Source organism: Phyllobates terribilis, unplaced genomic scaffold (assembly GCF_046119375.1).
Source record: "Phyllobates terribilis strain yellow unplaced genomic scaffold, ASM4611937v1 Scaffold_8__6_contigs__length_399053987, whole genome shotgun sequence".
Lineage (NCBI taxonomy): Eukaryota > Metazoa > Chordata > Amphibia > Anura > Dendrobatidae > Phyllobates > Phyllobates terribilis.
Window position 1 is genome coordinate 7,882,689 of NW_027362768.1, and position 13,316 is coordinate 7,896,004.

At 38.8% G+C, this 13,316-nt stretch overlaps 1 protein-coding gene across 7 annotated transcripts in view; it reads right to left on the bottom strand.

The window, feature by feature from the left end:
• Nucleotides 1-13,316, bottom strand: part of NTNG1 (netrin G1) — a 429,565-nt gene that overhangs the window by 132,652 nt on the left and 283,597 nt on the right. For 4 of the 7 annotated variants that reach the window (XM_073642845.1, XM_073642842.1, XM_073642844.1 and 1 more), the window contains one exon: nucleotides 9,149-9,208. The exons of the other annotated variants lie outside the window; for them this stretch is intronic. In XM_073642845.1, the coding sequence (XP_073498946.1) occupies nucleotides 9,149-9,208 (60 nt within the window). The remainder of the gene's footprint in view (nucleotides 1-9,148; nucleotides 9,209-13,316) is intronic. 7 annotated transcript variants of the gene reach the window in all.

The window sequence follows — 13,316 nt, forward strand, 5'->3', positions numbered from 1 at the left end:
TTGGGAAGGATTTGTAAGCAGAAGAGGGCAGTTGTTGAGTACCAGCATCAACAAGGGCATCGGTATTCAGTTCAGACTCCACACATAAGACCTCAGGAGTGGACATGGATGGCAGACATATGTACCATCCTCCAAAACTTTGAGGACTCCACCAAGATGGAGAGCGGCGATGACGCCATAATTCGCGTCACCATCCCGCTTCTCTGTCTTCTGAAATGCTCTCTGCTCACAATCAAAGAGGATGCATTGCAGGCGGAACACGATAAGATGGAGCAAGGAACCATACAGGGTGATTACACACAGCCCAGCCTCATCTCATCCCAATGTGGATTGGGTGACAATGAGGAAGAGGAGGAGGAAGAACAGGAGCTAGTTTCATGCGCTATAGACTGTACTACCTGTACAGCTGTCATACCGTCTGTTCAGCGTGGATGGCCAGAGGACAGAGAGGAGGACGAGGAGGAGGAGAGCATGGTCAGTCATCCTCTTGGTGAGGACACGGAAGTGTTGCCTGTTAGAAGTCTGGCACACATTGCTGAGTTTATGTTGCGCGGCCTTTCCCCTGACCCTCGCATTCTCAAAATTTGGGATGACAGCCATTACTGGTTGGCTTCCTGATTTTGGCTATTTGTTCTTGTCTTCCTCTGTCTCCTCATCCTCCACCACCATATCACCAGGGTGACCGTGGTCCGTGATGCAACACCCACATCATTTTTTTAAAGGGTGTTTATGATGCCCGTAAAAAAAATAATTTATACAGTGTGTCCATGTATACCCCCCCGGGGGAAAATGTTTGTCAGCCCATACACTGAGTGCATGGGCATTACAAGTATAGGAGACCTGCTCCTTTCTAATGGGATCATTTGTTTATGAGGCCCTCCTCCACGTCTCTTCCAAGGGGCATTGGAGTGTCTCCCAATTTTTGGCAGGTCTTGCATTCACTGCATAGGCAAACACAATGGGAGACCCACTTCCTAATAATGGAAACATTGTTTTCAGGAGGCCCTCTGACCTACACGTCTCTTCCAAGGGGCATTGGTGTGCCTCCAAGTTTTTGGCAACCCTTGCATTCACTGCATAGGCAAACACAATGGGAGGCTATCTCTGCATGTGTCACAGCTGTCTAACAGCCGTGACACTTGCCGGCGCGGCAACAATGAATGAAACGCTGAGCACCCGAGCGTGCTCATTTAAAGGGTTAACGAAGCACGCTCGCTAATCACTAGTGGTCATTTAAAAGCCTGATTAGACAGACCATCCAAAATGTAATCCGTACTAGATCACTCTGTACACTAAATAGCAAGCATTTGTGAAGTGTAACGGTAATGATACATGGTTTTCTAATTATTTTAAGAATATAAATCTGAAAATTGTGATGTGCATTTGTATTCAGCCCCCCCCCCCACCAGTGAATACTTTGTAGGACCGACTTCCGGCGCAATTACTGCTGCAAGTCTTTTGGGGTCTGTCTCTACGAGCTTTGATATCTAGGGGCTGAAATTTGTATCCATTCTTCTTTGCACACTTGCTCTAGCTCAGTGAGATTGGAAGGAGACGTTTGTGAACAGCAATTTTCAAGTCTTGTCACAGATTCTCAGTAAGATTTGGGTCTGGACTGTGACTGGGCCATTCACACACATGTATATGCTGTGATCTAAACCATCCATTGTAGTTCTGGCAGAATGTTTAGGGTTCTTTTCCTGCTCGGAGGTGAACATACACCCAGTCTCAAGTCTTTTGCAACCTCTAACAGGTTTACCACCAGGAATGCCCTGTATTTTGCTCCATCCTTCTATCCATCAACTCTGACCAGCTTCCCTGTCCCTGAAGAAGAAAAGCATTCCCACAGTATGATGCTGCCACTATGTATGAAGTTGGGGATGGTGTTTTCAGGGTTATATGCAGTGTTAGTTTTCCACCACACTTGGAATTTTGTATTTAGCCCAAAAAGTTCTGCTTAGGTCTCATCTGACTAGGGCACCTTCTTCCACATGCCATGTAAGGAACACAGCTAACATGTGGAAGAAGGTGCTGTACTCATACAAGTGACTCTGTCGAGACCTGGGACCACACTGATATCTGATCATCAGGGCATCTTTGACAAAACAAGTACATTAGTAAGGTTTGTTTTTTAAGAACTCATTTTACTGTCTACCAGGGAAATTGTTGTTTGAATTTTAATATTGAAGACTTCTACTACTGTACCTATCAATAATAATGCATTCCCATGAAATACAAGAAAACAGGTGGAATGTTTTTGCTAAACTCTTAAGGGCCGATACATCAAAGTGTTTTAATAGGTACTAAACTTTTGTGCAATGCTTAGTTGTGTAAAAATGTAACGACTTTTGGCATTTTTACACCAGTTTCAAGCAGTTTCATCAAAATGGATGGAGCTGAGCTTGGACGAGGACTTGGCTGCGCCTGATTGCCAAATTCATGGAAAGTGGCTTTGTTTCTTGTCTGTGACTGGAATAATATTTTGGTGAGGTGCATAGAAGAGCACGCCACTGATAAGATGCGTTAAATTCATTAAGTGCCGTGCATTTTATTGCTTCACTTCCTTTGTTTAGACTGGGTTACAAAATGCCAGTCCTAAAGCCCCGCTCCAAAGTTTTTTTTTTTCAGTGCTGGAGTGGCGCTTTAAATGTAAGCCCCCTGCACCCGTTCTTATACTGATCTTCCAGCGGCTTCACCTTTTACCGACGTCACTCAGGTCCCATGGCGCCATCTTGTCCCTGTAACATCTGACTGGCCAGAAGTCAGAAGCTACGTCACAAAAGCTCAATGCAAGCCTATGAGAGCAAGAGCAAGGCCAAAACGGGGCTCTCATAGAGATGTATTCAAAAGTGACCTCCACGCCACTCCATGAAACACTGGAGCTGCCGGCAGGTCATTTTTTACCGGAGACCGATGGGAGCAATGCTGGAAAAGGATGAAGGTGGTGGCAGGTGAGTATATAACCGGGGGCAGGGGACTTACATTTAAAGCACCACTCCAGGGATGTAATAAAATAAACTGCTGGAGTGGTGCTTTAATGAATCAGTGCCTTACATTATTTTATTATTATCCCCCTTGCACCAAACAAAATATGTGATACTAGTTCAGTGACGTATAATGAAAGACAAACTTACATTACAAGAGTTCACACAGCGTTACAGATCTCAGATTTTAATTCACCAGACAACAAGCAAAGTATATAATCTCATAAAGAATGCAAATTACTTATAAATCAGTAAAGATCTAGCAGGGTGGAGGTGGACCACAGTTACAGGTCAGACTATTACCTGCTCCTAACTTATATATAATTGAGAAATAGGATTTAATTATAATTTTTATCTAATCACATTTTTATCTATTAAATTAATACCTAACAGAGAAAAACTGTTCATTTGTGATGGTTGCAAAAAAAATGTGGCTAATGGACTTGGTTTGAATTTTTTTTCCTTACATTGATGGATCTTATCGTACAGTGATGAATAACGATTAAGAATAGTTTCTAGACTAGAAGGCTAATTATACAGTTTGATAACGGTGTCTTTATACATAGGGGATAGTAGGCCTCATAGCTTCTAAAATGGGACATCATGATTTCATGGATTGGTCATTGAGGTTCTCAGACCTCTGTCACTGGATTTTTACATGTGAAAACATTTGATGACTATGATGTTATGGCAAAATATATGAACTTGAATCCTCTAAAGTGGGGCTTCCTATTTGTTATCATTCTTGCAATGAGGCCTCAATAGCAAGAAAAGTATCGATGTATATGTAAAAAATAACATTAGCAGGCAACTTTACTTTCCATTGCACTACTGAACACAGTATAATGTTAAAATACCTAAAAGTCCATAAAGTTGCTAAATTGTTGCTTGTCACAGTGAGTGAACATTACAGAAGAACAAGGCGATATAGTTCGGGCAACGACCTTTCGGGAGTACAAGATCCTCAAGTACATTTCATGCAGTATAGACCACGTAATATATTATGCAACATACCCTTGTGGCATGGTGTATATAGGGTTGACATCGCGGGAACTACGTGTACGCACGAGGGAACATGTCAGAGACATATGTGCGGCAGCCAATGCGACTGATGTCTCGTCCCTTAAAACTATCCCTCAGCACTTCAGACTGTGCCATGGCTCGGACCCAGATGGATTTAGGGTCAGAGGCATTGACCGCCTACACATGGGTGCCCGTGGAGGCGACCAAAAACGAGCCTTGGCACGTCTGGAATGTAGGTGGATAGTGAAGTTGGGGACCATGACTCCCAATGGTTAAAGGAAAAGCTAAGTTTTTCCCCGTTCTTATAAGACCTATATATATCTAATAAATCTCATTGGCATATCTGTCCTTAGACAGAGTGTTCTCACCATAATTTTCAAAAAAAACTCTGGATTTTAACATTTTTTGTTTTAATATTAACTGTGTGTTTCTTTGGTTTTATTTTCAGTAGTTTGTCTTTACCCTGATGAATATTACGTATTATCGGCTTAGATGTGCGCCCTCCTCCTTTTGAACATCATATACAATCAACACTTACAAATGGCAGTTCCAGAAATTACTACATCTTATTTGGTTATTACTGTATAAAAAATATATATTTACTATTAATTTTTAAAGTTTCTTTATATACACTAGTTATTTATGTATGGTGGTAATAATCTGGATATCTGTGCCTGTACATATTAGGCTAATACATTTATATATACTGAATGTCTGTTGATTGATGGAACCTTTCTTTTCTTCAATTGGAGATGGGATTGGTAGCATACATTTGTCTTTGAAACTACATAGCTTAGGAGGTAGATTTTATCACTCTATCTCTGTTGTGCTACCTCTCAGTGGTTTACACGTTGCATTTACCTATTTGCAGATCCGTTGGGTGCGCATGTGCAGACGGACTGCCTTTGATCCCCGCCGCCTTGGGCATCTGAATGAAGCCAGGCATTCCACATGACGTCACAGGAAGTAATTCTTCCTGGAAAGCACGGCGGTCAAGATCCGCCGGAGGTGACAGGTGTATCACTTGATATCCCGCCCACATGCCCATTGGATGCGGCGCTGCTCATCATTAGCCACACCTGGACTTAACATGAGGGTATATATACGCAGACTGACACAGTTGATATCTAGGTCCCTTGAAGAAGCAAGGTATGCAAAATGCGCATCGAGGCAGTCTGACATACAGGACGAATTTACTATTTCATGGGTAAGCATGGCTTTGTTTTAGGACATATTCGGCTCCCATTGTTCTAATGATAGTCTACCACTATCATCTGGCTCACATGTATGCACTTGCCACTTTAGTTTAGGATGGACAACATTGTTGCCATGCTATTTATATCATGCTATGGAACAAGTATTATAGAGAGTGCAGGACATTGTTCTGAACATTTCATCTTTGAGGAGGTGTTATAGCTTTAACCAGTGACTATTCATTAAATATTATATCTCCTCACATGCTACCCAATTACCTATGTACTATTGATGGATACATGTTTTCGCTTGTAATTGTCATATCATTTTCTTGTGTATTCACCGCACAACTTCTGTGTCTATCACTTTTCTACTGAATGAAAGTTTTAATATTGATTTAACAAAAATTATATTTTTAATGGAACAAAGTTATAATTTTGTTATTTATGAAAATAATTGATGAGTCGACCCTAGAATCCAGGGCTGGCTATACTTTCTACTTTTTCTCCTCTGCTTCCAAGAGAGTTTTATCAGGGCTTCTTTACTGTGGTACAAGTTGGAGTTGTTGGTCATTACCATTTTGGTGTGCATACGACCTTCTGATCTATTTTTATTCTATTTGTTTGAGTATGGTAAGCAAAATGACTAAAAAATAGCAATTCTGCCATTTAGAGTCTTTTATGTTTAAATGTGTACCATGTGGTATAAATATCATCATATTTCAATAGTTTGGAGAGTTAAGCACATAGCAAATATGTTAATATTTTATAAAAAAAATTTTTATAGATTTTATTTATGCTTCAAGACAAAGAGTGTTATAAAAACTTTTAGATTTTATATATTTTTTATTTTATCTTGATTGGTCGTACAATACACTGAAATACTGTAATTTTCCAGTGTATTCTAAAATTTCCTATTTCCTATGAAGCACAGCCTTATAGGTGTACAAACATGTGTGACAATCATGTTGCAGAGGGATTGGCGGGAGAAATGGGGGATGTCACTATTGACAGCAGTATCTAGAAGATTAAATAGCTCAATATAACACAGATGGCAGCTGCACTCTATGGAACGACCTCAGCATACACGCAGAGCACATTTTTGCCTTACATGTATGCGTATGTCACAGATTGAAATCAGGTATTAATTAAAAATGTTTTGGAATCCAAAGGCTCTTCATTCGGGCAGCGCAGACCACCTAAACATGCCACCTTCCATTTTTTTCCACAGATTGAAATCAGGACAGAGGGGGTCATTCAGGCCCATGGACCCCAGAACTTCCCTTGCTCTTCTGTATGGCCTGGCTAGAATTTCATGAGCTAAGGTTCAGTTCTATGGACAACACCGGTTGGAAAACATGGCTCTTTTCCTTTTTGGACCTATACTGAACCTCTACTGATAAGAAAGTTATAGTATATCCTAACAATATAATTACTTATTGTAATAAGTTCTAGTGAAACTCATTCCAGTGAAACGCGCGTCAGTAGTAGAGTCCCTGCTGTTTCTCCATAACTGGTAATACATAATTTCATTGTGATAATGTTTATGGTAAGGATTATGTATTGTGTGATAAGATGGAAGTGTAATTGGTGTTTTGATAACTTCTCTTTGGAAAGATCTGCTACACATCATTCTTCCCACTACTTTAGCTTTATGTTCCTTGGCTTTACCTGCTGTCTTCCATCATATGTAGGGTATATTTAGGTGTCTTCAGTGACACAAAAGAAGTGAACCCCTGTGCAAAAACAGTATATGGTCCTTTTACTTATTGTAATATGACAACCTGATAAAGGGTATGGTGAAAGGGGCAATGCTGTCTGACTAAGTGGACTAATGACAGCAAGTCTATGAGAATTGCTGTCCCGTTATTGCTTATCTATTCACAGTTCTGGGAAGCTATAGACTGTAAGCTTATGAGCAGGGCCATCACTCCTTTTGGAATTTGATGAATTATGTGTTTCTCTGTGATGTCTTATTTTGTTTGTACATGTGCCCTCTGAATTGTAAACTGCTGTGGAATATGTTGGTGCAATAGAAATAATAATTATTATTAGCTACTGAATTCTTTGCATACCTTATTGTTACTATTGTTAGAGGCCGAGGAAAAACCCACCCTTCAGCTTAAAGGGAACTTGTCATGTAAAAAAATGCTATTAACCTGCAGAAAATGGGGTTAATCTGCAGGTTAATAAGGTTCTGAACCTGCACCGAGAGCTGCACTGCAAGGATGAAATTAACTTTATTCTTCCTGGCAACCTTGGGCTTTCAGTCATAAGGTTGGGCCGGTGCAACTTCGGTCACCACTCAGTGTATAGTGAGCGTCGGATATAACCATGCCCTGGCACTGAATGACAGCTGGCTCAGCATTAGAGGTGGCTGTCCACTAGTGCCAGGGCATGATTAGAGATGCGGTTAAAATGTACTGAGCTGTGATTAAAGCCATACTGGCCGTCCCTCTATGACTGAAAGCCCGAGACTGACGGGAGGAATAAAGTTAATTTCTTCCCGGCAGAGGGGCTCTCAGAACGGGTGCCGGGCAGCTTCAGAACGCTATTAACCTGTAAATTAACCCCAATATCTGCAGGTTAGTAGCATTTTTTACATGGCAGGTAGCCTTTAATGTAATATGTGCAAACTTTCTGAAAATAAGAGGCAGAATTTAGAGATTAAACATTTAGTGCATACGGGATCTAACAGGTGGATGGCTTTGAAAGGCAGAAACCAAATCTATGATCATCATCCCCTCTATAATTAATTACATGAAGTTAACTGCAGTAGACTGTGTGTTGGAAAAATCTTTGGACCTTTAGAATGGAACTCTTCATTGCATTTACAATGTTTCTAATCATTCTTTCTCAAGAAATCATAGCTAGTAATTATTGATCCTTGCAGGATTATTTTCCAATAAACTACAAATGAATCATGTGTTTATATGAGAAGTCATTGAAAACAAAATGTCTGTAAATAAATGAAGATTAGTTATGTAAGAAAATGCTCAGACAGGGAGAATTTGCTGCAGATTTTTAGTGTTAACTTTGCACCAACAGTAAATCCAAAAAAATATAGCGCAATCCATGTGACTGCGGTTTTCAAAACATTTCTCATGTAGAGGTAATCTGTGTGATTAGTTTATGCATCAACGGCATTGCTACAGTGCAAATCTGCAGCAAATCTATGGAAATCTCTGCATCTAACACAGGCAGATTTTTTCTTTGGCTTCACTCAAAAATTTCTGCAAATCTACAGCTATACAGTTGCAAATTTACTTTTTTTTTAATGAAATTATTATTATTAGCTTCAATTTATGTATTATTTTTATATTTAAAATGAATTTTCCTCTTTTAATTAAAGCTGTAAATCTTTTATTGCAAGATATACTGTAGTTTTTTCTTTGCTTTAGCTCCTGGAATTAAAAACTGAATTGTAAGCCCTGTCGTAGGAGCCAAGTATCTGGTTATCTCAGGCACAGGGTACCAATATCTACATTAATCCATTGCAGATTGATTTCACTTTCTCCAAGAAGCAAATGACTGATAGATTAAGAGTTTAAGCACCTGGAAAAAACTGGAATGATCTAATATGGAGTAGAAATGATAGCAGCACACCCATACCAGACAGAAAATGTTGTGTTTTTCTTGGGTCTTACGCAGGTCACATTAAATATTCAATCTAAAGAAATGTTTTGTTTTGTTATTTTTTTCTCACTTGACCCAATTTTTAGTTTTTCTACTGGATGACCCGATCACGTAGGCTGGACTATGTGTGGTCAATCTAGTTCTCGAATTAGATTGGTAGCCTCTTACATTTTGCAAATTTAAATAAAGTCAAATCAGATAAAATTAAAAAAAAAACTCCTCAAAATTGACCATGTTATTGGGTGGAATAAAATCTGTTCAATCTGTACGCAACACAAAGCAGAGCCACTGTATGAATGGAGGGTTTCCTACCTCTCTTGTGACTCGATACTCGAGCTGGTGGCGCAGTAGAGTGGGCTACTTTGGAAAAAACTGGACAGACAGGGAAGGAAAAAAAAATCTAATTAGAAAAGAAAAAAAAAATCTTAAAAAAAAGTAAATAAAACAGAAAACAACTGCAAATATGAGGATATTGACACAAAATATCACAGATGATATATGCGCTGTATTGTATATGACAAAAACAGTAAAGACATACTGTATGATGTAGTAAGTGAGACTATATGGAGAATTATGAGGGTCATTATCAGTGTTCTTTAACCTAGCAGCTAATTTTAGCATAATATTCAGAGTCAAATAATAATTTAATAATAATTGACATGATGGTTAAAATCTCCCCACTGCGCTATGCATCGCACTATATTAGCTACCTCTCAATGAAATTAATGAGTTTCATGGAAGTCTTACATTCCTTTTTGGCATTTTAAACTTTGGCGTACAAGAAAAATTTTCATTGAAAGGTAAAATCCAATTAAAAATAATTAAAACATTGGTTTTGAATTATCAAAGTAATTTTGCCAGAATTCTGGTATAAATTGCATTGAATAGACCCATTTTTTTTCACAACTCGGATTTGCACAAAAGTGTTGCAACTTTTGGCATTTTCACACCAGTTTCTCCCAGTTCCACCAAATTGGGCAGAGCTGGGCAGAACAGGGAAGCGGCGGAGGTGTTACACCACAGCTCGTCTAATTCATGACAAGCTATTGGATTTCCTACTCTAGAAATCTTACGCCAGTCAGTGACTGGAGTAAGATTTTTGCCAAGGTACATTGAGGTGCACGCCACTCGTCAGACACTCATGATTGATGAAAAGGTGTGTGTCTGTTCATGAATCAGGAGTGTCTGACTCCACCACACTCTCTTATCAAGAGAAAAATCACATTCTCAATGAATTGAAGGCCTTAGTTAACTATCCGAAAAGTTTCCAGTCCAAATTGGGTCAAAGGCTCTTAGTTTAGAGTTCAATTTGGCTATTGGCTTCAGAATATAAGGATGGCTATCTCTATTCAAGTATAAGGGACTTTTTGGAAAAACATCCACCTGTCCAAAAGGCAGAAATGGTAATTTACCCTCTCTGTCTTCTTTATGGAGAGTCTGGCTGTGTCTGACAGATCGACTCCCACTGCCGCAGCTGCATGACCTCATAGAGCTCATACATCTGCTCTACTATTCAATGAAGCTTTAGAACATCACTGCAGAGTAGAAGGTGCACCACCAGGACATGTAAAGTCTATGGATAGTCCACAAGTAGTTAAACCTAGTATCTAAATTAAGGAAGCTACAACTTGATTTAAAAAAATGGCATTCAGTTGAATAAATGGGAGCTAAAATGAACCAGTAAAAGATACTTTTATAGAAAAAAGAAAGAAAGTGGAGCACTAGTCGGGAAGAAATTAGGATATGCCTCATGGGGTTTTTGCCTTACACTAGATCAATGTGTTAGGTTATAAGTTGAACTTGATTGACTTATGTCTATTTCTACCTTCAACCTTAAAAACTATGAAACTGAAAATATTAGGTCTCGCCGGGAAGCTCGATTGTAAGGCGCTTCAATTATTGTGTAAAAGTCATATGTTTTACTTGTTTTTTTATTTAATGTCCTAATCTTTCAAATGAAACCATTTTCGTTAAAAGTAAAAACCGAAAACATAAAATACAATTAAAAAAAAAGAAAAAAAAATTGAATTTCATTAGAAAAATCTTTTGGGGTTTTTTATATCAAGGCATCATCCTTCACTTAAAAATCCCAATTATGATGGTGCTGATACTTTTTAGAGCAAGGATTAAAAGGGAATTTGCCTAATCTAGACACTGTTTTACTAAGGATATGGTAGATTAGAGCAATTATATAGGTAAGTGAAAAGGTCAAAGACAAATTCTAGCACGATTTTTGGATATTTAGGAACTCTCGTTCACACAGTTTTTTTCGTACGACTACTATACATGATAGTCTATGGGGTGGCTCACATGTCCCATTTTTTCTTGGACTAAATAGTACATACAAAAGCACAGAGACTTGTTTGATATTGATCCGAGTGTTGGATCAAACTTGCCAATGCAAGTCTATGGATCAGTGAAAAAATCATACAGTATCCGAATGCTATCCTTCTGCTGTCCATTTTCGCTTACTGCTTAATAAGGGAAACTTGAGAAACAACTATTTGGTTTTTTTTCATCTGAGAAAAATTGTTGAAACTTGGACCAAACTCTGATGGTAAAATCTGACACACTGATGAAACTCCGATGGAACTCTGATCAGAAGCACTGATGGGGAACGTTTTTTTGCATACAGGAAATATCACTGTCGTATAAGGATCTACTGATATGTCAAAGATAGGTGTTTTTAGAAAAACACAGAAGAAGTCTCCAACTATCATAGACCAGGAATGAATTTTTGAAAGAAAATGTGTTTTTTGAGCCCTCAAACCCATTTGTCATTGCCTAGAGATTCTGGCATTAAAAATTTGCCACAATACATGAAGTAAACAACATTTCTTGTGCTTGGAACCTTTGAATTTCGGATTTCAAGTAACAAGAATCTATGAACAGTATATAAAAATGATATAGAGTAATTTCACTTTGGTAATCAGCTGTGATATGGGATTATAGATTAATATTGTAGCACTATCCAATGAAAAGATCCCAGTGACTGAAGTTTCCCTTTAGGGCTTCATCTCTGACATCCAGTTGGATCAATGCTATATAGGCAAATTACAGTGATAAAGCCTCTTACATGTATAAAAGTCAACAGAATTTGATATTATATGTCAATTAGTATGAGCATATTAGAGTATATTAGATTAAACAGTTTATGGAATCAGATATAGATGATAACGCTTAGTACAGTGGTTCCCCACCTAATTACTTCTGAGGACTTCATGAACACGTTTCTACTATTAAAGACTCTCGTCTCAAAATCTATGTCCTCGATGGATTTGTTGATAACTTTGCTTACCCTCATGCCGAATGTTATTGGGCAGGTTGAAGTTAATTTGCAGTAACCGCTTTTGTTACTGCTGTCCTTTGGAAACCTCTGGCTAGGTTCCAGAGAACTTCAGAGTTTTAGGAAGCCTTGGTTGGGAAGCAATAAATTAGTACATGGTAACTGCATAAATGTGGATTACATTATGTGACAGAGCATGAATTATCTATTGTTATCTTTTTTTTTAATAGGCATGGGGCTAAATTTACTGTAACACAGAATAGTCCTAATTAGTGATTAGCGAGCATGCTCGTTACTCGAGATTTACGAGCATGCTCGGGTGTTTTCCAAGTATCTTCAGAGTGTTCGGTTGTTATGTTTGAGTCACTCCGTGCGCATGATTTGCGACTGTTTGACAGCTTTAATACATGTGAGGAATGCCTATTTCTTAGGCATTCCTCACATGTATTAAACCTGTCAAACAGTCGCAACTCATGAGCATGGAGTGACTGAAACATAACAGCCGAGCACACCAAAGATACTCGGCGAGCACCTGAGCATGCTCGCCGAAAGGGTTAACAGGACATACGCGCTCATCACTAGTCCTAATACAAAAAAGTAGCCCAAGATTAGTAAAACGTTTATCCCAAATTGTTAACGATGTAATTATTAGCTTTTACAATTAAATGCAGCACTATGTAAGGGCTCATTTAGACGTCTGTTACAATTGGTCCAAGCACGGACCGCTAGTGCATGGAATGGCTGCAGCTCTCCATACCCGAGCGTGACAGCTTCATATATTTGTATGAAGCTGTCATGATCGGGTCAGGAGACTAGTGGCCGGCCTGTGCATTGCAGTCCAATCTCAGACAGATTTGCACGGACATCTGAATGAGCCTTTAAGTTTTAGGCAAGTGTTGAAGAAATCCTGCAAAAGTAAGATTGCTTTCACAACAGAAGTCTTAATAATTTAAATTTATCAATTAACAAAATGCAAAGTGAATGAACATAAATCGAAACTGGGGCAATATTTGTTGTTATCACAATTTGCAGTCAAAATATCATCAACGCATTAATTCTTGTAGGTACACTTGCACACAGTGTTTGAAGGAACTTGACATCGAGGTTGTTCCAAACATCTTGGAGAACTAACAACATGTCTTCTGCAGATGTAGGTTTGCGCAAATCCTCCTGTCTCTTTATGTAATCTCACAC